Source organism: Mauremys mutica, chromosome 18 (assembly GCF_020497125.1).
Source record: "Mauremys mutica isolate MM-2020 ecotype Southern chromosome 18, ASM2049712v1, whole genome shotgun sequence".
NCBI classification, from domain to species: Eukaryota; Metazoa; Chordata; order Testudines; family Geoemydidae; genus Mauremys; species Mauremys mutica.
This window is the reverse complement of record NC_059089.1, coordinates 28823633-28851275: the sequence shown is the minus strand read 5'-3', so window position 1 is coordinate 28851275 and position 27643 is coordinate 28823633. Positions and strand designations below refer to the sequence as shown.

The following is a 27643-nucleotide window of genomic DNA, read 5'->3' as shown; positions in this document are numbered from 1 at the left end:
TGAGGAGTTACTGTACCTTAGCAATAGCCTCAACAAATCATTAATAAAAAATACATAGAAAAGATTGCAACATGCAATACAAACAAGTCTGATCTAATTTCTTTAGCAATCAAATTATACTTCATTGTGTACACTAACTTGCTTTAGTAGCTGTCTGGTATGAGCAGGAAAAGAAAAAAATAATATCTTGTATACCCATTTTCTTCAGTGTGATGTCACCAGGACAGATTGATGAGATCTAAGTATCAATTTCCCCCACAGACAGAACTGTAGAAAAAGAGCAGTCCTGCGGTTGAGTCAATATTACCAAAACAACATATAGAACCTCTCTTTTCCCCAGCAAGGAGGAGTGGGCTGAGAATGAATTTCAGAAGACCCAATTAGAGAAACAGTGGCTTCTGCTTCAATGAGGACTTATGAAGGAAAAGCTGGGCCCAACACTGGCCTTGTATACTGCAGAGAAGTTAGACCCCAATCTGTTTGGACAACAAGAGCTCTGGAGTAACACCTTGTTGACTGAGAAGTCCTTGAAGGCAGAGTCCAATGTGTCTCCAAACTGTCTGTAACACTTAAATTAAAAAGCTATCAGCTATATAGGAAAATTCACACAACACACTATCCCTGTAGAATGAGACTCAGAGCATATTATATAAAGCATCTACGCTTATAATATTCTGAGATTGCTTGTGCTGGCAGTTGAGACAAATGCTGTACAGCTTCTTAAAACCAACAAAATAAAACAAAGAATTTAGTACCAGATTTTCATATTCTCAATAAAAGCTGATGGGTGCTGAGCACTTCTGAAAATCTGTCTCTTACTTAACATTTTGTGAGTTACAAAAATTATACTGTACCATCTCAAACACACAATATACTTCAGAGACACAATATGATTTTAAACACACAGAATATAGATCAAACACTGACAATGATTGCTTAAACATAATAATTTTCACTTTTTTGTTAATTTTCCACACAAATGGTCATTTTTTTGAAGGAAAGTTTTTCTTTTAAAGTATATACTTAGGAGAGCTAAGGAAGCACTGTTTTTATAACTCAGCACATTTCCTATGGTAGTTCTACAACATCCTAATGCCCCATTTCTAGCCCAAGATGTCTCCAAGAAAAAGGTGCCAGCTGGATCAATCACATGGTTACTTTGCGTATCAGCATGAGGATCTTCATCTGTGAGCTAAAACAAAACTGAAGTGAAAGTGTACAGATAAAAATGCCTTCTAGTCTCTCTAGTCCACTTTGCTTGTATGTTTATACTTGAAGAGTCCATCTATTGTGCAGTGTTTATATAAATTTATGGTACTGAATTTAAGAAAACATACCTCTGGCTGTATAGCTTTAAATACTGGCATATCCATTAATGTAATCTGGCTCTGCAACAAAAAAAAGTGTTAAAAATCATGTAGTATGAAAATAAAACAAGTACATATTTACAGCTGCTTTTACTAGGTATGGCTTTTCAGGAGTCTTGGCTTGTGCGCCAACATTTTCTCAATGAGATTTACCTCTTAAATCAGGATTTTCTTCAGCTCTCCGCTTGTGCTGGGCCACCAGCAGCAGAGGCAGCCATCTGAGTATCAGCATGTTACTGCACTGTCATACTTTATAGCAGAAAGTTTTGCCTGCAAACGGTTCATTTGCATATTTTAATGATCATTATCCAAGTATAATGTTTGGCCATACAACCCTGGACTACCAGCTTTGTTAGTACTTAAACTTTGGGGGTTTGCCTTTAAGGTGACTGTTCTGGCATGTGCATACCTGAGTGACATGACAACATTACTCAGCTACAGTGTGGTGAAGAAGCCAGTGGACAAACATAGGACTGGCTGCCAATAAGCTGCATAACAGGGGCTTCAAAATCTGGTTTGTGTAGAGCATGTGACGTTGCACTCCATATGTTTTATGGAAATATGCTAATGAGTATGAATATAATGTAACTGGAATAAGCTTCATGTAAAAGGTCTCTAGTAACGTATCATTACAAAGCTTATAATCTACTGAGTGTGTTCATTCTATTTGTATGTTATGTGACAGACCCAGACCAGTGGGGTACAGGAGTCTGGTAGAGGGCAAATATATTGGTCAGTGGATGAGTAGTTTTCTGTTCCCTGAGTGACCAGAGCAGGGGCTGCACTAGAGTAATCAGGAACCTGCTAGAACCAATTAAGGCAGACAGGCTGATTAGATCACAGGCAGCCAATCAAGGCAGGCTAATCTGGGCACCTGGGTTTAAAAAGGAGCTCACTCCAGTCAGGCGGGGAGGAGCCAGAGGAGAGGAAGTGCATGTGAGGAGCTGGGAGCAAGAGGCACAAGGAGCTGAGAGTGAGAGGGTGTGCTGCTGGAGGACTAAGGAGTACAAGCGTTATCAGGCACCAGGAGGAAGGTCCTGTGGTGAGGATAAAGAAGGTGTTTGGGAAGTAGCCCAGGGAGTTGTAGCTGTCATGCAGCTGTTACAAGAGGCACTATAGACAGCTGCAATCCACAGGGCCCTGGGCTGGAACCCGGAGTAGAGGGCGGGCCCGGGTTCCCCCCAAACCTCCCAACTCCTGATCAGACACAGGAGGAGTTGATCCAGACTGTGGGGAAGATCACTGAGGTGAGCAAATCTGCCAATAAGCGCAGGACCCGCCAAGGTAGAGGAGGAACTTTGTCACAACATGTATCATTCTTGTATATAAAAATAGACATATGAAGTATAACTCTGAAGTCCTATTGTAATTATGAAAAGTGTGAGCCATTAATGGTGGTTTAGAATCTTGATGGCTCCCATTGACTAGGACAATTGGTTGATAAATGGCTTTGTTTACTTGCAAGCCTTCATGTGTTCAAAGAATGGAGGCTTGGGGTCTCACAGGACATGTGACCGTGTCACCTAATACTTGCATCTGAAGAAGTGGGTATTCACCCACGAAAGCTCATGCTGCAAAACGTCTGTTAGTCTATAAGGTGCCACAGGATTCTTTGCTGCTTCTACAGAACCAGACTAACACTGCTACCCCTCTGATACTTGTCACCTAATACTGGAATTCACACTAAAACTGGTGCTTTTCCATTCATAAGGAGGGGTGGGGACCCAGAGAAACAAAAGATTCCCATCTTGTGCCAAAGCTATAAAAGGGGGTGGAACAGAACAAAGGAGGCTGCCAGTCATGAGAGCCCTGAGTTACCACCTGAGTTGGAACAAGGACTGTACCAGGGGAAAGGATTGAGTCCAGACTAGGAAGGAGTCTAGTCTGTGAAAGAGGATTATTGGAACATCTCTGGGGGTGAGATTTTATCTGTAATCAGTTTCTTAATGTATTAGGTTTAGACTTGCGTGTTTTGTTTTATTTTGCTTGGTAACTTACTTTGTTCTGTCTGTTATTACTTGGAAACACTTAAATCCTACTTTTTATACTTAATAAAATCACTTTTGTTTATTAACCCAGAGTAAGTGATTAATACCCGAGGGAGCAAACAGCTGTGCATCTCTATGAGTGGTACAGAGGGCGGACAATTTATGAGTTTACCCTGTATAAACCATATGATCTACAAGTAAAGTACTGTATGTAGTGTAAATAACTGTCTCTTTCCTGCCATGTTCCACTATACAAGAAAAGCATAATCCCTTGTTCAAGAAAAAATGTGAAAATGAGACAGTAAAATTCAGCAAGAGTTGGGCAAAACTGCCAGTTTTCTCTTTATGGAATTTCAGTACCCAAGCCAGATAATGTTGGCAAGAATTTACCAGTATGACATTTCCTTACAAACTTTTTATTTTTAAATCATTCAACACAAAACACTCAACTTTAGGGAGTGACCTTGGACTGGTTGTTCCCAATTTCCCTGGAAATTTAGTTGTAACATACTAATTCCAGTCTCCACTGACTACTTATTGTGCCATGGACCTATTCCCTTAAGTACTTCCAATAATTAGACCAAGCCCATTAGAGGGGTACAAATTTGGCTCTACAAGACTTCCTGTGAAAAGTTCCTCAGCTGAATTCATATTCACTCAATCTATTTGAGATTCTCAGTGAAGGGAATGTTACATGATTTGTCAATGTAGTGGGAAAAATAAAATGTAATTTATCAGTAATTATCAATTAATTCCTGGTAAAAATGAAATTAACTAGGTCCTCCTAGGAACCAGAACCAGATGACATACCTTGCTGCCCCAAATAGAGGAGATCAGGATAATCAGTAACAAAATATCAGTAGGGTATTAAAGAGGGCCTTTAGTGTGCCTTGGCAAAGAGGGTTTTTCAGTTTGATTTATTTCAGTTAGAGTTCTCATGCCCAGTATTTAAAAACAAATCCAAGTATTTTATTTATATTATATATATATATAAAAATAAAAATCTGATTCTCCTTAGGCTGCACTGCAAGTGCTACAAAGGCAAATTTTACTTGAGCTGCTGAAATTTTTGTTCACGGCTATTGATTTTTTTCCATCTACTAATGGACCAATACCATAGTTAAGAGTCCTTTTGTTCCTAATATCTTAAATTCCATCCGATTGTCCTTACCTCTGCTAGCCATTGATCTCTCTTTGTGCCCTTTTGTTTCCTTTATCAATTTTCTACAGTTCCAAGATTCGAATCTGTATACATTATTTTTAACTTGTTTTGAACGTTTATTATGTTAACTGTGGAGACCAATCCTGTGGGCCATGCTCAGTTAAGTTTGGGTGAATGGAAGTTAAAGCATCAAGTCATTTTATAATTGAACTAATGTAGCTTTGTCAAGTGAGAGTTTTTAATTTTAATGTATTATTATAATGACCTGTAGCCTACATCAAATGAACTGCAAGTTGGTGCAGGAAGAGACATTGTCAGCCAAGACTTGTTCTAAGATGACAGATCCACAAAAGTTATGACAACATTTGTTACAATGGTATGGAAGTCTTGTTTGTGGACATAAGTGGCGCCACATTTTATGTCCAAATATACTGTTCAAGTGCCTGGTATACCTGTACACTCTTTCAGTCACCTTCAGTACCCTGGGATCTCTTCTTCTTGCACTGTAGCAGTGACAATGTGTTACACATATAGTAGTTTAAAACAGAAGCCAAATAATATGAAAGCAAAGAGCTGTACCTGGCATGGAAGCTCTGCTTTGAATCTGGTACTGAAAACTGGTGACTAGGGTATGAAAACTGACTCCCTCAACTTTCAAGAAATAACTGTTAACCATGAAAAACAATGCAAAAGATTCAGGTTAAAAAAATAAAACAGCGAGTAGGGCTGGGTCTGCATCCCCAAGCTTCCAAAGGGCTGTGGATATTTAGCAGTATTTTTAAAACCCACTTAGAAACAGCTAACATTTTGGAAAAAATCCAAACAGCTTTGTAATTAGTTTCAACAGAAAAACAAAGATGTTGAATCAGCTCAGTATTGAATGCTTCGTGTTGAGGCATATATCTCAAAATTTATATGATCAGAAACTTATCTTCGAGAGTGCTGAAAGACTTGTTTAAAAGGTGTTATTCTGAAGGGAAAGAATAAAAAAGTTTGATGAAATTTTTATTCTGTTAGCTCTGAATATTATAAACATAAATTCAAACATTTTTACTTACTGCAAACTCCTCAGGAGTTACTTTCAATACATCAAATACAACCGCATCATAGCTTTTATTGGCATAGTCTGAACTCCTTCCTTCCAGAGAGTCAGAGCTGCTACTATCCTACAGAAAGTGAAAAATTAAAAGTCTTGTGTGCAAAGTGGTGGATTTCATGTAAGACAAAAAAAACCCCAAAAAGTCTGATATCACATTCATAGACATGAATAAAAATTTCTACTAAAAACTGACCAACATATAAAGAAAAGTACTTCACACAGTGCATTGCAAATCTTTTCTGAAAATAGATGCGGCTCATGAATGTTAGTATTTACTATACCACAGACAAAATATATAGCTATCTAATCAGAACAGGCTTTTCATTCAAAATCCAAAAAATACCAGGATGTTTTTTTCCAGTAAAATTTTAGTTATATCAAATCTTAGAAGTTTCCATCTCTAACCAGGCTATTTTAAAAGTTTAGATTAGTAAGAAAAAAGGAAACTGGCTCGTATTGCCAAGCTCAAATGGAACAGCTTTGGCTCTTCTCTCCAGGTCTCTCCACACATCCAGATCATATCCAAATCTTGCTGCTTTCTTTCCACATAAATTACTGAAAATCTCAAACCCATCCAGTTCTGAGACAGCTAAACGCAACTCTAATGCTTGCTCATGCCCTGATCACCTCCTGTCTTCATTACTGCAATCTCATTCCCTCAGGACTGTGCAATTCTTACACTACCCCTATCCAGTCCATCCAAAATGCTGTCACAAAAATCATATTGCTTGCCCTATTTACCACAGTAGCCCCTTTCTGAATGCCTACATTGGCTCTGTGTCAGGGATAAGGCCCTGCACCTGCTGTCTTCTGACAGCCTAGTGAGCATAGCTGGGCTGCATTAGCCAGACGAGTGGCTCTCAACCTTTCCAGACTACAGTACCCCTTTCAGGAATCTGATTTGTCTTGTGTGCCCCCCAAGTTTCACCTCACTTAAAACTACTTGCTTACAAAAATCAGACATAAAAATACAAAAGTGTCACAGCACGCTATAAGAACAGCCATACTGGGTCAAACCAATGGTCCATCTTGCTCTGTATCCTGTCTTCCAACAGTGGCCAATGCCAGGTGCTTCAGAGAGAATAAACAGAACAGGTAATCAAGTGATCCATCTCCTGTCGCCCATTCCCAGCTCCTGGCAAACAGAGAACACTTCAGAGCATGGTTTTGCATCCCTGCCCAGCCTGGCTAATAGCCATTGACGGACCCATCCTCCATGAACTTATCTAATTCTTTTTTTAACCCTGTTATAGTCTTGGCCTTCACAACATTCTCTGGCAAGGAGTTTGACAGGTTGACTGTGTATTGTGTGAAGAAATACTTACTTTTGTTTGTTTTAAATATGCTGCCTATTAATTTCATTTGGTGACCCCTAGTTCTTGTGTTATTAGAAGGAGTAAATAACACTTCCTTATTTGCTTTTTCCACACTAGTCATGAATGTTTGAGAAGCTTCATTTAAAATTAAATTAAAATGTTGATCTTACGCCACTGGCCCGCTCAGCCCACTGCTGGTCTGGGGTTAGAATCATAGAATCTCAGGGTTGGAAGGGACCTCAGGAGGTCATCTAGTCCAACCCCCTGCTCAAAGCAGGACCAAACCCAACTAAATCATCCCAGCCAGGGCTTTGTCAAGCCTGACCTTAAAAACCTCTAAGGAAGGAGATTCCACTACCTCCCTAGGTAACCCATTCCAGTTCTTCACCACCCTACTAGTGAAAAAGTTTTTCCTAATATCCAACCTAAACCTCCCCCTCTGCAACTTGAGACCATTACTCCTTGTTCTGTCATCTTCTACCACTGAGAACAGTCTAGATCCATCCTCTTTGGAACCCCCTTTCAGGTAGTTGGAAGCAGCTATCAAATCCCCCCTCATTCTTCTCTTCTGCAGACTAAACAATCCCAGTTCCCTCAGCCTCTCCTCATAAGTCATGTGCTCCAGCCCCCTAATCATTTTTGTTGCCCTCCGCTGGACTCTCTCCAATTTATCCACATCCTTCTTGTAGTGTGGGGCCCAAAACTGGACACAGTACTCCAAATGAGGCCTCACCAGTGCTGAGTAGAGGGGAATGATCACATCCCTTGATCTGCTGGAAATGCCCCTACTTATACAACCCAAAATGCCATTAGCCTTTTTGGCAACAAGGGCACACTGTTGACTCATATTCAGCTTTTCGTCCACCGTACCCCTAGGTCCTTTTCTGCAGAACTGCTGCCCAGCCATTCGGTCCCTAGTCTGTGGCAGTGCATGGGATTCTTCCGTCCTAAGTGCAGGACTCTGCACTTGTCCTTGTTGAACCTCATCATATTTCTTTTGGCCCAATCCTCTAATTTGTCTAGGTCCCTCTGTATCCTATCCCTACCCTCCAGCGTATCAACCACTCCTCCCAGTTTAGTGTCATCTGCAAACTTGCTAAGGGTGCAGTCCACACCATCCTCCAGATCGTTAATGAAGATATTGAATAAAACCAGCCCCAGCACCGACCCTTGGGGCACTCTACTTGAAACCGGCTGCCAACTAGACATGGAACCATTGATCACTACCTGTTGAGCCCGACCATCTAGCCAGTTTTCTATCCACCTTACCGTCCATTCATCCAGCCCAGACTTCTTTAACTTGCTGGCAAGAATACTGTGGGAGACTGTATCAAAAGCTTTGCTAAAGTCCAGAAATAGCACATCCACTGCTTTCCCCTCATCCACAGAGCCGGTTATCTTGTCATAGAAGGCAATTAGGTTAGTCAGGCATGACTTGCCCTTGGTGAATCCATGCTGACTGTTCCTGATCACTTTCCCCTCCTTTAAGTGGTTCAGGATTGATTCCTTGAGGACCTGTTCCATGATTTTTCCAGGGACTGAGGTGAGACTGACTGGCCTGTAGTTCCCTGGATCTTCCTTCTTCCCTTTTTTAAAGATGGGCACTACATTAGCTTTTTTCCAGTCATCCAGGACCTCCCCCGATCGCCATGATTTTTCAAAGATAATGGCCAATGGCTCTGCAATCTCATCGGCCAACTCCTTTAGCACCCTCGGATGCAGCGCATCCGGCCCCATGGACTTGTGCTCGTCCAGCTTTCCTAAATAGCCCTGAACTACTTCTTTCTCCACAGAGAGCTGGTCACCTCCTCCCCATACCGTGCTGCAGAGTGCAGCTGTCTGGGAGCTGACCTTGTCTGTGAAGACAGAGGCAAAAAAAGCATTGAGTACACTAGCTTTCTCCACATCCTCTGTCACTAGGTTCCCTCCCTCATTCAGCAAGGGGCCCACACTTTCCTTGACTTTCTTCCTGTTGCTAACATACCTAAAGAAACCCTTCTTGTTACTCCTAACAGCTAACTGCAACTCCAAGTGTTATTTGGCCTTCCTGATTTCACACCTGCATGCCTGAACAATACTTTTATACTCCTCCCTGGTTATTTGTCCAATCTTCCACTTCTTGTAAGCTGTTCTTTTGTGTTTAAGACGAGCAAGGATTTCACTGTTAAGCCAAGCTGGTCGCCTGCCATATTTACTTTTCTTCCTACACATCGGGATGGTTTGTTCCTGCAACCTCAATAAGGTTTCTTTGAAATACAGCCAGCTGTATTTCTGTTCATCTAGGCTGGCAGTGGGCTGAGTGGGGCGTGCGGCCGGGACCCCAGTTGAGAAAGGTCTGGCAGCCAGAACCTCAGACAGGCAGCGGGCTGTGCGGGGCTAGCAGCGGGCTGTGTGGGGCTAGCAGCCAGGACCCCAGACCGGCAGTGGGCTGAGCGGCTCAGCCCACTGCCGCTCAGGCGTTCCATCCGCCTGCTACTGCCAGCCAGGATCCCGGCTCCCAGACCCGCTCAGCCCGCTGCTGGTCTGGGGTCCCAGCCCTGCCCACATACAGTGGGTACCTACCTTCTCCCTGGTTCTGGCCCATTCTCTTCCTCTCTCTGCACTGAGCTGAGGGTGGGAGTGGACCGAGCACAGGGCTAGGGGTGAAGGGTCTGGCCAGGAGCTAGAATGAAGGAGGGGGCTCAGGGTTAGGGCAGGAGGTTTGGGTGTGGGGGCACTTACCTGGGCAGCTCCCATTTGGTGTGAGAGGTGCAGGTGGGAATGTGAGTGGGGGTGCAGGAGCTCTTGTTTGGTGCTCAGGGTGGGGGTGGGGATGTGCGGGGTGCATGGGATGTGGGGGAGGGCTGGGGATGTGGGGGGTGCAAGAGTCAGGGCAGAGGGCTAGGCGCATGTGAGGGGGTGCAGATGTCAGGGTAGGGGGGCTGGGTATGTGTGGGGGTGCCAGAGTCAGGGCTGGGGTCATGGGGTGGGGGGGTTAAGGAGTCAATAGAGGACTGGGTGGTACAGGGCTCAAGGCAGGGGGCTGGCGGGTGTGTGGGAGGGCAGGGCTCAAGGCAGAGGGCTGGGTGCCCCCACCCCCAAAACCCCCAACCCCCTCTGCTCCTTGTCCCGACTACCCCCTCCTGGGACCCCACCCCCTATCTAAGCCTCCCTGCCCTTTGTCCCCTGACTGCCCCCTTAAGACCCTACCCCCCACCTGTCCCCTCACTGCCCCAACCCTTATCCACACCCCCACACCCAGGCAGAACCTCCCGGACTCCCATGCCTATCCAACCGCTCCCTGCCCCCTGACAGGACCCCCAGAACTCTGGACCCATACAACACCCCCTGCTCCCTGCTTGCCCAACCCCTCTCCACACCTCTGACAGCCCCCCCCAGAACTCCTGACTCATCCAACTCCCCAGAGCTCCTTGTCCCCTGACCATTCCCTCCAGAGACACCCCCCCGACGCTAACTGCCCCCCCCCGGCATCTCACTCCCCCGCATCCAACCCATCCTGCTCCCTGTCCCCTGACTGCCCCCACCCCTTATCCAACCCCTCCCGGCCCCGGACCCTTTACCATGAGGCTCCCCGCTCATCTGGAGCCCTGCCGACCCCGCACGCGCAGCGCTCTGAGGGGCAGGCTGCGCGCGGTGGGGCTCCAGATGAGTGGGGAGTCTCAGGGAGCCAAACGCTGCCCCGTGGGAGCACGCAGCCGCGGCCCCCAGAGAGCTGTGCGCGGCAGCAGGGCTCCAGGGGAAAGCGGGGGAGGGGCCGCCGGCTTGCTGCGCTTGGCCGGGTGCTCCGGCCCGGGAGCGCGGACCCTGTGGCTTGCCACGTCAGCAGGATTTTTAATGGCACACTGGGGTCCCGGCAGGCTCCAGTGTGCCAGTAAAAATTGGCTCGCGTGCCATCTTTGGCACGTGTGCCATAGGTTGCCGACCCCTGGTATATAGAGCAGTACATACAATGACTTGTTTAAAATTTTAGTTTTTACTGACTTCACTAGTGCTTTTTATGTAGCCTGATATAAAACTAGTCAAATATCTAGATGAGCTGATATACCCCCAGGAAGACCTCTGCATAACCCCATGGGGTACACGCACCCCTGGCTGAGAACCACTGAACTAGACCACATGATGGAATGCCCCATTTGATTGGCTAAGGAAGCTAGAGGGCTTGCCCTTAAGTCCAAAGCAGGTTGTTGCTGGCTGCTCAAAGCACTCACCCACAGATCCAATTGCTCCTGTGCTCACTTATTCCTAGTCTTACTTCTGCCTTGCTACAGTCCTGTTCCTGCCTTATTCCAGCTTTGGTCCCAGCCCTGCTGCCTTGCCTCACTCCAGGTAATCCAGCTCTGATTCTCAGCTCCGATTCCTAACTTCTGATTTTGGCTCCATCCTTGTCTCTGCCATCTGGCATCTGACCCTAACTCTGTTGTCTGGCCTTTGACCACAGCTCCAACCACCAGATCTGACCCCAGCTCCAACCACCAAGCATGACCATCCACATCCCAGTCTCCAACATTCCCATTCGCGCACAAACTGCCAAACGTTGTCCTTGACTTCATGGTCTGCCCAATTCTGTCTTGCGGCCCACACCTTGGAGCTTGTTTCTTCTTGCAATCCCCATCACTCCTCCCCTCCATAATGCTCATGAAAAAGGTTAATAAATAATAGTAATAAAACTACACTAAAAATAGTTATTTTCTTCTCTGGGTTTTCTAATGTATCTAATAATCTCAGTCTGTCTTATAGATAGTAAGAGTTTTCAAGTGTAAAATTCCACATTTCTGCTGAATTGGGCTCCCTGTTCTGTAGACATATGAGAGAGAGACCCTCCCCCACAGATTATTTTGTAGCCTGGGGAAGGTAAATTGCTTTAGTTTACACAGGCAGAATATATTCTCAAAAATAGGTTTTATCATTAAAACATTATCATTTGCCAATTATAATTTGCTCAAACGGCAAGATAGAAGGGTTCCATATTTTGGTCACTTGTCATTGTATTTTGATTTCTTGTGCTGAACACTGTGAGGTTTGAAGATAGAGAAGTACAGATAGTAAGCCCTTTGGGGCAGGAACTGTTTTATAACTGTACCCTGTACATTGCTAAATGCTCTGTCAATGCTTAATTTAATATTAATAAATAACAATCATCATTGATATACTGGCAGCTCAAGATCCACAAATCTAGCAATATTTACATATTGACATTATTTAGGGTATGGTGTGAGTTAAAGGCTCTTTGGGGGACTACACTGAAACAATACGAGAACAATTTGTGTTAATGTGAGTAAACGCTACACTTTGAAAGAATTTAAAAGATATGAATTTGCTATAAAAGGAAATTGTAAACTCTGCCCCCAAATCTCAAGCACTGGAGATCTCGCAAGGTCTTAAAACAAACAAAAACAAAAAACTTCTATATCTAGCAACTCGTGTGTATTCCCTGTCTAGTCCCAACAGGATCACTTGGATTAATCAACTTTTTTTTTTTTCCTGCCCAGTCTTGCACAGTTTTAGTGGTTTCTCCCAAACTCAACCGCTTGGAAATATTATCTAGTTATAAAATATATTTTTACTGATTCCTATTTACTTCAGCCTTTCCAAGATGGTAGTGTCTGGGAAAGCTGTGCAGAGTTACTGGAATTTACAGTATATTCAAGCCAGTAAGCAAACTCAAAGGTTAATAGGAGAACTTTGAGGTAAAATTTGGACAGTAACAAACCAGCTCATTTCAATAATCCTGCATCATTAGTTAAAAGGCTTGAAAAATCAAGTCACTGTATATTACACAAACTTGTAGTACAGACTAGTGACTAGCTGCCCTGTGGTTAGGATTTCCACTGTGCCCCAAAATTGCAGGACCATATCTATTTCCATGCATTTGTTTGGCATCTCATATAATAATCTTATTCAGCAACTACAGTAAAGCTGCAATGTCACTTTAGAAACCATTACGCTGTTCTGCTTGGAATATGGTCTTGTGGTTAGGGCACTGTACTAGGACTGTTCCCTGCTTGGCAGCACGACATTGGACAAGTTATTTAAATTGTTCTATACTTCAGTTCCCCTGTCTGTACACTGGGAATACTACTACTTTATTTTACAGAGGTGTTTTGAAGATATATTTTCACTAATGCTCAAGGGCATGTAGGTACCAAGGTTAATCTCCCTATTACAGATAGCTGATGTACGACTGGTCAGAGAATAGATGTTCATTTCAACTGCAGCCACCCACCATTAACCAAAGTTTTTAATTGTGGCCTCAATTTCAGCCTCGTACTTAAGAGCTGTACCCAAATTGTAATCTATGTGCCATAGATCTCAATCAGATTCTTACTGATCCTCACAAGGTCTTGTCTGTACTAGGTTAAAAAACTGACAATTCACCCCAGGTAAAACTATCAGCAGTAGCGGAAGTGGCAACATGGTGGTAAAAATACCAGACTCTTGTCTATATTACTGCCTCCACCATTGCTACCACCCATAGATGGTGCATAGGTGGTGAATTATACTTTCAATTTTTTTCAAGTGCAGATGAGGCCAAAGAATCTGGCCAGTCTCTTTTCAGCCTAACAAGCCTGGATGAGAAAATGCACAGACCTTGTAATCTATCTCTATTTGGAGAAAAAAAAGTTTTAAAAGATTTTTAAACCTTCTGCACTCCCTTTTTGAAGATCTACTTTGTTTTAACATTGCAGACCTAGTGGCATCAATAACCCAAATTTAAAAGTGACATCTCAGAATTCAAGCAAAGAAATGGCAATGAAAAAATCTCTATTTCATAACCATGTTTTCACTTAAAAACTAGAAAGTTACTGTACATCTTTTAACGCCTGTTCTTCTCTTACCTTGACTAAAAACCGTTCAATCTTTGAAAATGTGACAAAGCCGCATAATTATTTCTGTCCATACAAAGTATGTTCTAGTTAATACAACTGCAAGAGTTTTTTTAAACTGGATTAATTTCTTAAACTGTTGTCTGGCATGCAAATGTTAGGGTCTTCAACATGGCCATGCTGCTCAGTGTTTTTCTTAAAGGTCAAAGCAATAAGTAGGAAGCAGAACAGACTTTCAAAACTACAGCAACATTTGGCAAAATTACACAGGATACAAAAATTGAGAACTGTTCTTTCACATTAAAATCTTGGCTTTTGGAATAGAGCAGTTTAACTGTAACTCCAAGAATTTTAAGGGGACAAAATGAAACTATGAGTAGGTTTGAGGGGGGGAGGGATAGCTCAGTGGTTTGAGCACTGACCTGCTAAACCCAGGGTTGTGCGTTCAATCCTTGAGGGGGCCACTTAGCGATTTGGGGCAAAATCAGTACTTGGTCCTGCTAGTGAAGGCAGGGGGCTGGACTCAATGACCTTTCAGGGTCCCTTCCAGTTCTATAAGATAGGTATATCTCCATATATATAATGATAGGTCCATGAAGCATAAGATAAACAGCATAAACTAGTACAAAAGACCAAAGAGTTCACAGAATTAGAATTTAGAGATGCAAAAGATCTTTTACTTCATTTAGTCCAGTCCCATAGTCAGTGCATTATTTTCCTTAAAGTATTATGGCAGAGCCATTGTGACACCATATTTAAGGTTAGTTCTCTTTTGCACTGAAAGCGGGAGCTCAATCTTTGTTTTATATGAAAAACACTGTATTTACAACTATTTCCATTCTACAACATGGTATGGGGAAGACTAACCGTTTAGGAGAGGAATACAAAATTGCATTTTGATATATTCCCTTAGTAACGTTCCCTGCATCCAAGCCTGCGATGGAAAATAGATTTTGTTATCCCATGGGCATTTGTGTTGTGTTGGAGACAATGGACTTCTGCACCCTACCTGCTCAGTTTTTTGAAGATTAGGACGCCTGTGAAACTGTTTAGCCCACTCCTAAACCAACTGAATGATTTCATGAAGAACAGGATCTTCAACAAAATGCTCCACTGGTTTGATGAATATCAATTTGTGTGTGAAAGAATCACTGCTATGGCAAAGATCCTGGTCTTCAAATAAACTGTTCATCGGCATAAGAGCTCTTCTGAATCTACTAAACTGAAGACCTGATTTAAAATTTTTAAAATGAAAAAAAAATAAAAAATAGTTTTTAAAATATTGAAGAATTTTCTAAAACCTAGTCATTTTTTTAAAGTGATTTTCACACTTTCAAGATTTTCAACCACAGCTACTATTCAGCTGATACAGAAGAGATCTTAAGCTATCTGAACAGTTTAACAATGAGCAGGCTCTTCAGCATAGCAACATCTCCTTTAATATGCAACAGGATCTTTATCAGAGACCCCAGATCTTTTACACCACTACAGTAAGAGAACGGTACACAGCCTTACTCATGAGCTTTGAACATTTATTTAATCCTAAAGCAGGCTTAGATAAAAATTTTAAGTAATACCTTCTAAACAGAAAATGTGGTTTAAAAACTAAACAGATGAGTTTGTTTCTCTAGGAGGAATTTAAAATATACACACAAAGGGTTAGTTTAATTTAAGAGAGTTATAATGTAATGCAATCAAACAAACAAGGCTACTGGGTTTAACAATCTTTTAAATTTCTTCACAAGGCCATTACAAGGTACTGAGAGCAAAAACATCTGCTATCTAGTACGGTGCAATAGTCTGTGATAGTGAATAAGAATGAGAGCTTAGATGATCATTACTTACAGGAGCTTTCCTGAACACATCCTATTTTAAAAGAAAAATAGCATTATAGTATCAAGAGGAGATACACAAGATGCCAGTTGAGATTTTAAATATCAATGCATTTCAAGGTACACTACATATTTTGCCTGTGGTACACTATTTTCCCACAATAGCCACTGAATGCCTTCTTGCATCCACATCTATGCGTTTTTACCATTTGAACACAGAGCTGTGTGGAAAAAGGTAATTCCATTTTATGGAGGAGGATTGAAGGTTTTGTTCTTACTCAGAATGAAAGCCAAAAATGTCAAAATTCTCTCTCAAAAGGAAAGCTCAAAAGGAAAGCCCTAAGGCCCAACTCAGAGTTGGGTAGCTGTTTATTTTTATTTGAAAGAACCACTTCAGCAAATAATCAGTCAATATAGATTGATTTAAATCTATCAACAAGTTACAACAACTGTCAAAAGCATAAAAGAAGGGTTTTTTGGTATGATCTGTGAACATTCAGAAGTACAGTATTCAAAGTTAACTTTATAGTCAAAAACCATACTGTTCCCAAAAAAAAACAAAAAAAAACAGGATGGCATATTTCATGGCAGAAAAGATTTCTGTGGAAGCCAAAATAAGCTGCAACTTGTATTTTGACATAGTAGCTAACAAAATGAAAATAAACAGTGAATCTGTACCTCTGGAGTGGCGGAGGTGACGGTCACATTGGCCATGAGGCCATTCCTTTTATACATGCTCTCCCCAAGATGCAGGAAATTTCAGCTCAGCCACCGCTGGTGACACAACATGATGAATGGAGAACTCCTGTAAGGCAAATATATTTATAAAAAACTGATTTAAGGGATTTCCTTATTCTCTTGTGAGAGAGCAGCCATCTGTGTGAAACAAAAAGATCATTATGTATTGAGGGAAGAATTCTCTGTGAAGTATAAAACCAAAAAGAGTACTATGTAACTTTATCATAATAGCATACTAACACTTTTTTTTCAAGTCAGTTCAGGAAATAAACAACATAAGTATAATGCTTATATTTAGATTTAGGTCTAAGAAGAAGTCCACATCAGAAGGCATCCATGCAAAGCCTTGAGCACCCCTGACTTACACTGAGAACCCAAGAACTTAGGAGAGAGACATTAAAAACTAACCAAAGCAGCAGCACTTCTTCCTCCCACCTTACCATCCATTATCTAATCACCAGTTACACAACCAATGGAACTTCAGAAAATCTATCACACTTTCCTACCCTCAATTGACTCAGCACTCTACTAATGCCCACTCAAACAAGCTCTGCTGTGTGCCCGGAAAGTCAACAATTCAGGCTGCTTCAAGTGGCAGAGCATTCCAAAGAAAAGAAGCCTCTACAGAGAACACTCTTGTCAGCAGCCCCCTTCTTAATGAGGAGGCTCAAGTTCAAGGGCCTCTTCTCAACACAACAGTGACAATATAGCCTGGGGAATGGTGGTCTCTCTAATAAGCAGGTCCCAAACTGCTATGGGCTTCACAGATTAAACACACAACCTTAAACTGTCTCCAGAAATCAACAGGCCGTTCGCTCAAAAAGAGAGCATTGATGACAAATGGTATCATCAAGAGGCACCACAATCAGTGGACTGCTGCATTCTGCACCAACTTAAGTTCCCAGATAGATTTCAAGTGTTCTCCAACAAAGACCACATATTGTCACTTCAAACTGGATTAATGCACAGTAGCAAAGTTCACATCCAAAATAAATGCTCACAAGCTCTTGGCAAGGAGCAGATGGCAATGAGTGTTCCTGGACATTGATAGAATCGCATTCTTCTAACAACATATGGAGATTTAACATCATCCTGATTGTGCACCTGAAGAAATGTAGGGCAAAACACATAACATGTAGTTGGACATACATTTAATTTTGTATAATCAGGAAATTTGTTTGAAGACAAAAATCTTGGTCTACAATTATAAAGTGCATAATATTTAAATTAGTTATGCACATTTGATATTGTGACAAGTAACTGATTAGTACAGGGGTAGGCAACCTATGGCACAGGTGCCGAAGGCGGCACACTAGCTGATTTTCAGTGGCACTCACACTGGCTGGGTCCTGGCCACCAGTCCAGGGGGCTCTGCATTTTAATTTAATTTTAAATGAAGCTTCTTAAACATTCTGAAACCTTATTTACTTTACATACAACTATAGTTTAGTTATATATTATAGACTTGTAGAAAGAGACCTTCTAAAAAGGTTAAAATGTATTATTGGCACACAAAACCTTAAATTAGAGTGAATAAATGAAGACTTGGCACACCACTTCTGAAAGGTTGCCGACCCCTGGATTAGAATATTAAACAATGAACAAGAGTCCAGTTATTCTATAAAGAAAAAATATGAGACAAAAAGATACATTCAATCATGATATATATAAACATGGATTTTAAATTCACTCTTCTCTCAGTGGAAGGGTGTTCATAAATATAGGATTAAATACCAATTTCTAAATAAATCACTCATTCAACCACAATGGCAAATCTCTCATGATGCAGGCACATGCTAACTCAAATGAGATTTTAAGGCACAAAACTTTACCTCCCACAATGATTTTGATTGTCACCATTACATCATCACTTTGCCTTTAAGGTCATGGAGCCATTTGGAGGCTATTAAAATACAGATCAGTCCATGAAGTCATCTTAATTAGAACTGATTATTAAATTTTCAGTCATAATGTGTTTGTTTTGACAAACTGATTATTGATTAAATGGATTTTTTGTTGAAAACCCATTTTTCAGGCTTTTGATGTAAAGCAGGGGGGGCGTTGGCAAGCTCCCTACCTTGCTCTGCGCTTCCCTGGAAGTGGTGACATCCCCCTCCCTCAGCTCCTAGGTGGAGGCATGGCCATGCAGCTCTGCGGGCTGCCTCTGCCCCGAGCATCAGCTCTGCTGCAGAAGTCCCAGAAAGTCACGGAATCCATGAGTTCTATAACCTCCGTGACAAACTCGCAGCCTTAGTAATCACTAACAGTCAGCATAGATTTACTAAGAACAAAACATGCCAAACCAGCTTGATTTCCTTCTTTGATAGGATAAATGGTTTGGTGGATATGGGAATGCGGTGGACATAATATACCTGGATTTTAGCAAGGTTTTTGACAGTCTCACATGACATTCTGATAAGTAAGCTGGAGAAATGCAGGCTCAGCAGAACTACCATTAAGTGGATACATAATTTGTTAAACAACCTCAAACAACGAGTAACTATTATTGGAATGTCAGATTGGAAGAGGTCTCAAATGGGATTCCACCGGAATCTGTTCTGGGTCCAATGTTATTTAACATACAATCAAAGAACTGGAAGAGATCTCAAGAGGTCATCTAGTGCAGTCCCCTGCACTTATGGCAGGACTAAGTACTATCTTGATCACCGCGATAGGTGTTTGGAGATTTTGAAGAGCAGGTTAGACAATGATGGAGGTTCCACAACCTTCCTAGGCAATTTATTCCAGTGCTTAACTACTCTGACAGTTAGAAACTTTTTCCTAATGTTCAATCTAAACCACCCTTACTGCAATTTAAGCCCATTGCTTCAAGTCCTATCTTCAGAGGTTACGGAGAACCATTTTTCTCCCTCCTACTTATAACAACCATTTATGTACTGGAAAACTAGGTCATATCCCCTCTCAGTCTTCTCTTTTCCAAACTAAATAAACCCAATTTTTTCAGTCTTTCCTCATAGGCAGGGGCGGCGAGTTATATGGGCCCGTGGGGCCCAGGCCCCACCAATAATCCAGGAGCTGGGCTCAGCCCCACCAATGTTTGGGCCCCAGGCCCTGTGCTGGGGGTCCCCGCGTTGCAACACCCGGCGCTCTCACTCACCGCAGCGGCAGCTCCCGGGAGGGGCCTCAGGAGCGACTGGACTCCCAGCCCATTGGCTGGGAACCCCAGCCAATGGGAGCTGCCGGGGGCGGTGCCGGAGCTGCCTGGCCGCGCCTCCACAGCAGGGAGGGGGAGTGAGCCACAGGCAGCGGCTGAGCCCTGGGCATTGTGAGCAGCAGACAGACACAGACAGTGAGCTGTGGGCAGCCAGACACACACAGCCGGGGAGGGGGGGTTGGTGGGGACAAACACACACAGCCAGGGGGTTGTGGGACAGACACACACAGCCGGGGAGGGGGGGTTGGTGGGGACAAACACACACAGCCAGGGGGTTGTGGGACAGACACACACAGCCGGGGAGGGGGGGTTGGTGGGGACAAACACACACAGCCAGGGGGTTGTGGGACAGACACACACAGGGGGAGGGGGGACGGACAGACAGACAGACACAGCCGGGGGGGGTGGGGGTGGGGGTTGGTGGGGAGAATCAGACACAGCCAGGGGGTTGGGGGACAGACACACACAGCGGGGATGAGACAGACAGACACAGCCAGGGGGTTGGGGGTTGTGGGACAGACACACACAGTGGGGGGCAGACAGACAGACAGAGCCGGGGGTTGTGGGACAGACAGACACAAGGACACAGCCAGGGGGTTGTGGGACAGACAGACGGACACAGCCGGGGGAGATGTGGGGACAGACAGATGGAGTCGTGGGTGGGGAAAGGAGCAGCAATGGGCACCCCGGGGCTGGTATAAAATACACAGGATGGGCGGGGGCTTCCTGAGGGGACTATAGCAACACCCCCCGCAGAGCAGACCCAGGTTGCAGCTGGCTCCGCCCATCACAGCCCCCTGCCCCACAGAGACCCACACAACCCTCTGCTCTCTCGAGAGACTCCCAATGACCCCTGTGCCCCTGTCACTCCTCTCCAAAGAGCCCTCCCCTTTGTGCCAGCCCACTCCCCTCCCCCACTGCCTCCCCTCCTCCAAAGCTCCCTACAATCTCCCCCTTTGCCTTCCGCCCCCCAGGCCAGCCCATTCCTTTGGCCGGGAGGCTCCCAGTCTAGTAGCTAGAAGGGCCCATGGGAGCTGCACCTGAGGCAGGGTGCCTGCCTGCAGATGCAGACCTGCCTGGCTGTGCCTCCACAGCACAGGGAGGGGGAGCCACAGGTGAGCAAGCCCTGGTCATCATCATCATCACAGGCCCAGTAATTCTCTGGATATTTAATTTCACTGAGGCAAAATGTGTGCAATTTTATGGGTTGAATGATTGAATGACATAATACCCACCTGCCTGCATTGTCCATCACTAAGTCCAGTAATTTTGTCAAGTGTTTGTTCCACAACATGGTGGTGCCTACCCCTACCTTGTGCTTCAGGGGGTGATGGGGTCAGGGCAGCCTGTTATAGAACTACCTGATTAGTAATTGGATATGTTGGCTGGCATCTTTTTTAGTAATTGGATATGTTTGCTCCCCCTGATGTTAGAACCTGGCTACACCACTGGGGAGGGGAGCTTCCTAGACCTGTGCAGCTGGGGCTTAGGTAAATTTTGTGATACTGTGCCCCTTCCCAGCTACCACCCTGCAGTCCCCACTCCTGCACCATGCTGGGCAAGGGGCAGCCCCATCCCCAGTGAGGCTATGGTGAGGGGTGGCAGCAGGGGAGGCCATACGTGATGGCAACCTCCCCCCTCGGTACCCACCATAGGGGAGCCGAGTGGGCCTTCTGGACCTGAGAGGGACCCTAGGAGCATGTGCAGTGAACTGCGGGGGAGAGGAGGGGTCCCTCCCCTGGAGCTTGCTGCTGCCAGGGAGGGTGGAGGGGAGTCCTCTTTGGCCCTAGCCCTGGGGCAGCCTGTCTGCACCCCAGGTTCCTTATCCCCAGCCCTGCCCCAGAGTCCTCACCTGACCGGAAAAACACGCAACTTACATTTGGTGGTCAGTTTAGAGTATCATAGAATATCAGGGTTGGAAGGGGCCTCAGGAGGTCATAAGGTCCAACCTCATGCTCAAAGCAGGACCAATTCCCAACTAAATCATCCCAGCCAGGGCTTTGTCAAGCCGGGCCTTAAAAACCTTTAAGGAAGGAGATTCCACCACCTCCCTAGGTAACCCATTCCAGTGTTTCACCACCCTCCTAGTGAAAAAGTTTCTCTTAATATCCAACCTAAACCTCCCCCACTGCAACTTGAGATCATTACTCCTTGTTCTGTCCTCTGCTACCACTGAGAACAGTCTAGATCCATCCTCTTTGTAACCCCCTATCAGGTAGTTGAAAGCAGCTATCAAATCCTCCCTTATTCTTCTCTTCTGCAGACTAAACCATCCCAGTTCCCTCAGCCTCTCCTCAGAAGTCATGTGCTCCAGCCCCCTAATCATTTTTGTTGCCCTCCACTGGATTTTCCAATTTTTCCACATCCTTCTTGCAATGTGGGGCCCAAAACTGCACGTAGTACTCTAGATGAGGCCTCACCAATGTTGAATAGAGGAGAATGATCATGTCCCTCGATCTGCTGGCAATGCCCCTACTTATACAGCCCAAAATGATGTTAGCCTTCTTGACAAAGGCCAGAGGAGGGAGTGTTAGTGCCTGTGTGGACTTCTGAGAAGTGCATGGGGTGGAAGGAGATGCTGGGATGCTCTGGAACCACTCCTTCAAAGCCAGTCAGGACTCTGGGGGAGCCTCCTCTCTGAGCAGACTGTCTCCAGGGCAAGAAGCTTACACCTTCCTGGGTCTGACCTCAGAGCATTCAGCATGCCCTTCCACACCATGCACTTTCCGCAGTGAGTCAGCCCAGGCGGGGTCCTGGGGCAGCCAGAGGTCCCTGCACCCCAACTCGGCAGTCAGATGTGACTCTCAGCCAGACTGTAAAACAGAAGGTTTATTAGATGACGGGAACACAGTTTAAACAGAGCTTGTTGGTACAGAAAACAGAACCCCTCGGTCAGGTCCATCTTGCGGGGTGGGGAGCCCAGAACCAAGTTCTGAGTATCTCCCCATTTCCCCAGCCAGCTCCAAACTGACACTCCCTCCTCTGGCCTCTGTGTCTCTTCCGGACAAGGAGGCCACCTGATCTCTTTGTCCCCAACACCTTCAGTTGGCATCTTGCAGGGGAAACTGAGGCACCCACACAGTATTCAGAGAAAATATTAAGAACATTCCCACTTCATCACAACAGGTACAACAAAATATAATACTGTATATTGAAGTAGGCAAGTGCTGCTTCTGACTTTCCACTTTTAATTGACCCTTGTAATCTTGTGGCGCTGACGCGTTGTAGCTTCATTTTATATCAGCTTACAGGGCGGGAGCGGGGGGGCACCACCATTTTGGGCCCCACCAAAAATTATACAAACCTGCCGCCTATGCTCATAGGTCATGTTTTCTAGACCTTTAAACATTTTTGTTGTTGTTCCCTGGACTTCCTCCAATTTGTCCACATTTTTCCTGAAATGTGGTGCCCAAAACTGGACACAATATTCCAGTTGAGGCCTAATCAGCGCAGAGTAGAGTAGAAGAATTACTTCTCGTGTCTTGTTTCTAACACTCGTGCTAATACATTCCAGGACATTTGCTTTCCCTCCCAATAGTGTTACACTATTAGTTACACTAATTACACTATAGTGTTAGCTTGTGATCCACTATGGCATCTTTATTAATCACCTGGATGTAGGAATAGACAGCATAGTGATCAAATTTGCAGATGACACAAATTGGGGGAGGAAGGGGTTTGCAAACACTTCGGAGGATAGAGCTAAAATTCAAAGGGATCTTGATAAATTGGAGAACTGGGCTATAGACAACAAAATTCAATTCAACAAAAACAAATGTAAGGTGCTACACTTATGGAAGAAAAACCAAATGCACAAATACAGAATGGGGGTTAATTGTCTTGGCAGCAGCACTGCCGAGAAGGATCTGGGAGGTGTGGTGGATCATAACCTCAACATGAGTCAACAGTGTGATGCTGTTGCAAAAAATAAAAAAATAAAAAAATAAAATAAAATAAAATAAAAAAAATAGGTTTCATTAATAGAGGCATAGAATGCTAGTCATGAGGGATGATAGCACCACTCTATGTGGTGCTGGTTAGGCCTCAGCTGGAGTACTGTGTCCAATTTTGGTCACTAATGTATAGAAAGGATGTAGAGAAACTGGAAAGGATCCAGAAGCAAATGTCAATTATGATCAAAGGGATGGAATGCAAGCACTTGGATTCAGAGACTGTTGAAATGATAATCTCACTTTTAACAGCAGTAGCTTCTTCTGCCAGTGTAGAAAGAATATTTTCTTCCTTTGGACTAATTCATTCCAAACTGAGAAATCGTTTGGGACCTGAAAAAGCAGCAAAGCTTGTTTTTCGTTTCCAGATTACGAACAAACAGGAAAATGAAGGTGAAGACGACTGAGTTAGCTACAGAAGCGACATGGCTGACACAGTCGATTTAATTTTTTTTTTTTAAATATTTCATTTAACTATTTTAGTTAAAAACATTTTAGCAAAAATAAACCTGATTTTGAAAAACTTGAATGTTTAACTAAATTCAAAAATTCATATGCTTGTTTTGTTAAAATATTATATGTTTGCTGTTGAAGAAAAAAATCCAGAATACATAACGTTGTTGTTTTAGTTAAATAAAACTATTTAAATGTCTGTCTGCTGATGATCTCCTCCTAACGCAGCATGGCAAGAAAATCCTCCAAATATTAATGACTGACCCTTTGAATTGGAGATTCACTGACATAAATATCTGCTTCAATTACCTTTGGTAAATGAAATCATTCATTTTCTGATGTAGCTGTAAAACGAATCTGAAAAGTTTTCAAAATAAATCACTTTAAAACTGTAGAATGTGTACCTTCTAAAAATGAAACCTACATCTACCTCTGAGTTGTGAAGAATATGTATTACGGTTATAACAACCAACAAGCATGCACTTTTATGTAGAAATCCATGATTAAATAGAGTCTTCCTGACTAGTGATTTACAAATCCACCCTGATTCTAAGTCAGTACAGAATAATGGACTTGCTTATATCACTGAAGATCCTAACAAACAAATGATGGGGTGCAGTATGCAGTGTAGTTGTAGGCATGCCAGTTCCAGGATATTAGAGACACAAAGTGGGTGTGGTAATATCTTTTATTGGACCAACCTCTGTTGGAGAGAGACAGACAAACTTTCAAGCCACACATAAAGCTCTTCTTCTGTATGGGTGCAGTATGCATATTTACAATAAAGCATTCACTGCCAAGTCTATAGAGCAGTGGTTCTCAACCAGGGATTCGGAGACCCTGGGGTGCTACAAGCAAGTTTCAGGGGGTCCGCCAAGCAGGACCAGTGTTAGACTCACTGTGGCCCAGAGCAGAAAGCCTAAGCCGTGTCGCGCAGGGCTGAAGCCCAAGGCCCTGAGCTGTGCCACCCTGGGACTGAAGCAGAAGGCTAAGCAACTTAGCTTTTCGTGGGGAGCCCTATTGCATGGGGCCCTAGGCAACTGTCCTGCTTCCTACCTCTTAATTCCAGCCCTGCTTTTATATGCAGAAAACCAGTTGTTGTAGCACAGGTGGGACTTGGGAGTTTTTATCACTTGCAGGAGGGGGCTCAGAAAGAAAAAGGTTGAGAACCCCTGCTATAGAGCATGTTAATACATACTGTACATGGTGCCTTGTGCAACAGTACCACCTAGTGACAAAATAACTGAAGAGCACAAGTTTTAAAACATTTGTGAAACAGATGCTAAGTCGTAGGTAATGTTGAGTAAAAGACGGTTACTCACCGTAGTAACTGGTGTTCTTCGAGATGTGTTGCTCCTATCCATTCCAATGTAGGTGTGCGCGCCGCGCGTGCACGGTTCTTTGGAACATTTTTACCCTAGCAACTCCGGTGGGCCGGCTGGGCGCCCCCTGGAGTGGCGCCGCTATGGCGCTGGCTATATACCCCAGCCGGCCCGCCCGCTCCTCAGTTCCTTCTTGCCGGCTATTCCGACAGTGGGGAAGGAGGGCGGGTCTGGAATGGATAGGAGCAACACATCTCGAAGAACACCAGTTACTACAGTGAGTAACCGTCTTTTCTTCTTCGAGTGATTGCTCCTATGCATTCCAATGTAGGTGATTCCCAAGCCTTACCTAGGCGGTGGGGTCGGAATGAGACGTGGCGGAGTGTAATACCGCGGAGCCGAAGGCTGCGTCGTCTCGAGACTGCTGCACCAACGCATAGTGGGAAGCGAAGGTGTGGACTGAAGACCAGGTGGCCGCTCTACAGATGTCCTGGATGGGAACATGGGCCAGGAAGGCGGCCGACGAGGCGTGCGCCCTGGTCGAGTGTGCGGTGAGGCGGCACGGGCGGACACGAGCAAGCTCGTAGCACGCTTGTATGCAGGACGTCACCCAGGAAGAAATCCGTTGAGAGGAAACCGGCTCACCTTTCATGCGATCGGCAATTGCCACAAAGAGCTGGGAGGAACGCCGGAAGGACTTTGTCTGGTCGATGTAGAAAGCGAGGGCCCTGCGGACGTCCAGAGAGTGGAGCTGCTGCTCACGAGGTGAGGCGTGCGGCTTCGGAAAGAAGACCGGGAGGAAGATCTCCTGATTGAGGTGGAAGGCCGACACCACCTTGGGGAGGAAGGCCGGATGTGGTCGAAGCTGCACTTTGTCCCCGTGGAAGACGGTATATGGGGGACCTGCCGTCAGGGCGCGGAGTTCCGAGACTCGTCTGGCGGATGTGATCGCCACAAGGAAGGCCGTTTTCCAGGTGAGATGGAGGAGAGAGCACGTGGCCAGGGGCTCGAAGGGTGGGCTCATCATCTGGGTGAGAACCAGGTTCAGGTCCCAAGTCGGAGCAGGCGGACGCACCTGAGGGTAGAGACGGTCTAAGCCTTTAAGGAAGCGGGCTACCATTGGGTTGGAGAAGACAGAGCGACCTCCTATAGCGGGCCGGAAGGCTGACAGAGCCGCCAGGTGCACCTTCAGGGACGAGATCGCGAGACCTTGACCTTTCAGGTACCAGAGGTAATTGAGGACGGTCTGGATGGGTGCCGAGTAGGGGTTAAGACTTCGCTGGTCGCACCATAGCGCAAAGCGTTTCCACTTCGCGAGGTAGGTAGAGCGCGTCGAAGGCTTCCTGCTTTCCAGCAGAACTTGCTGCACCGCCGCCGAACATCCCCTCTCTGCGTCGGTCAACCACTCAGGAACCAAGCTGTAAGATGCAGCGACTGCAGGTTCGGGTGACAAAGCCTGCCGAGGTCCTGAGTGATGAGGTCCGGCCATAGCGGGAGGGGAATGGGTTCCCGAACCGACAGCTCGAGCAGCAGGGTATACCAATGCTGTCTCGGCCAGGCCGGAGCGACGAGTATTACGCGGGCCCTGTCCCTCCGAAGCTTGAGTAACACTCGATGGACGAGCGGAAACGGGGGGAACGCGTAGAGGAGGGACTCCGTCCATGGCAGGAGAAACACATCTGAGAGGGAGCCTGGAGCTTGACCCTGGAAGGAGCAAAACCTGTGGCACTTCCTGTTGGACCGGGAGGCGAAGAGGTCTATCTGGGAAACCCCCACCTCTGGAAGATTGTGTAAGCCACATCTGGGCGAAGGGACCACTCGTGGGAGGCGAAGGACCTGCTCAGACGGTCGGCCAACGTGTTCTGCACTCCTGGTAGAAAAAACGCTTCGAGGCGAATCGAGTGGGTTATGCAAAGATCCCAGAGGAGCATCACCTCCTTGCAAAGCGGGGAGGATCGGGCTCCGCCCTGCTTGTTGACATAGAACATGGCTGTGGTGTTGTCCGTGTACACCGCTACACAGCGGTCCTGAAGGTGGGTCCGAAAGGCGAGACACGCCAGACGGATCGCTCTCAGCTCCCGGACGTTGATATGGAGGGAGAGCTCCTGGGCTGACCAGAGACCTTGGGTGTGCAGGTCTCCTATGTGAGCCCCCCATCCCAGCGCCGACGCGTCTGTGGCCAGGGTGATAGACGGGCGAGGAGGGCGGAACGGAACCCCTGCGCAGACTGTCTCCGGATCCAGCCACCAGGTGAGCGACTGGAGAGCGGGACTCGGCACCACCACCACCATATCCAGTGGGTCGCGCTGGGGGCGGTACACCGATGCCAGCCACATTTGGAACTGGCGAAGTCGCAGCCTTGCGTGCGCGGTCACAAACGTACACGCTGCCATGTGACCTAGGAGACGTAGGCAGCA

The 27643-nt window shown here is 45.2% G+C and overlaps 1 protein-coding gene across 6 annotated transcripts in view; it reads right to left on the bottom strand.

The window, feature by feature from the left end:
• Positions 1 to 27643, bottom strand: part of RALGPS1 (Ral GEF with PH domain and SH3 binding motif 1) — a 394703-nt gene that overhangs the window by 320200 nt on the left and 46860 nt on the right. For all 6 annotated transcript variants that reach the window (XM_044992949.1, XM_044992950.1, XM_044992947.1 and 3 more), the window contains 3 exons: positions 16267 to 16393; positions 5576 to 5683; positions 1338 to 1388 (listed from right to left, as the gene is read on the bottom strand). In XM_044992949.1, the coding sequence (XP_044848884.1) occupies positions 1338 to 1388; positions 5576 to 5683; positions 16267 to 16323 (216 nt within the window). In that variant the 5' untranslated portion in view covers positions 16324 to 16393. The remainder of the gene's footprint in view (positions 1 to 1337; positions 1389 to 5575; positions 5684 to 16266; positions 16394 to 27643) is intronic.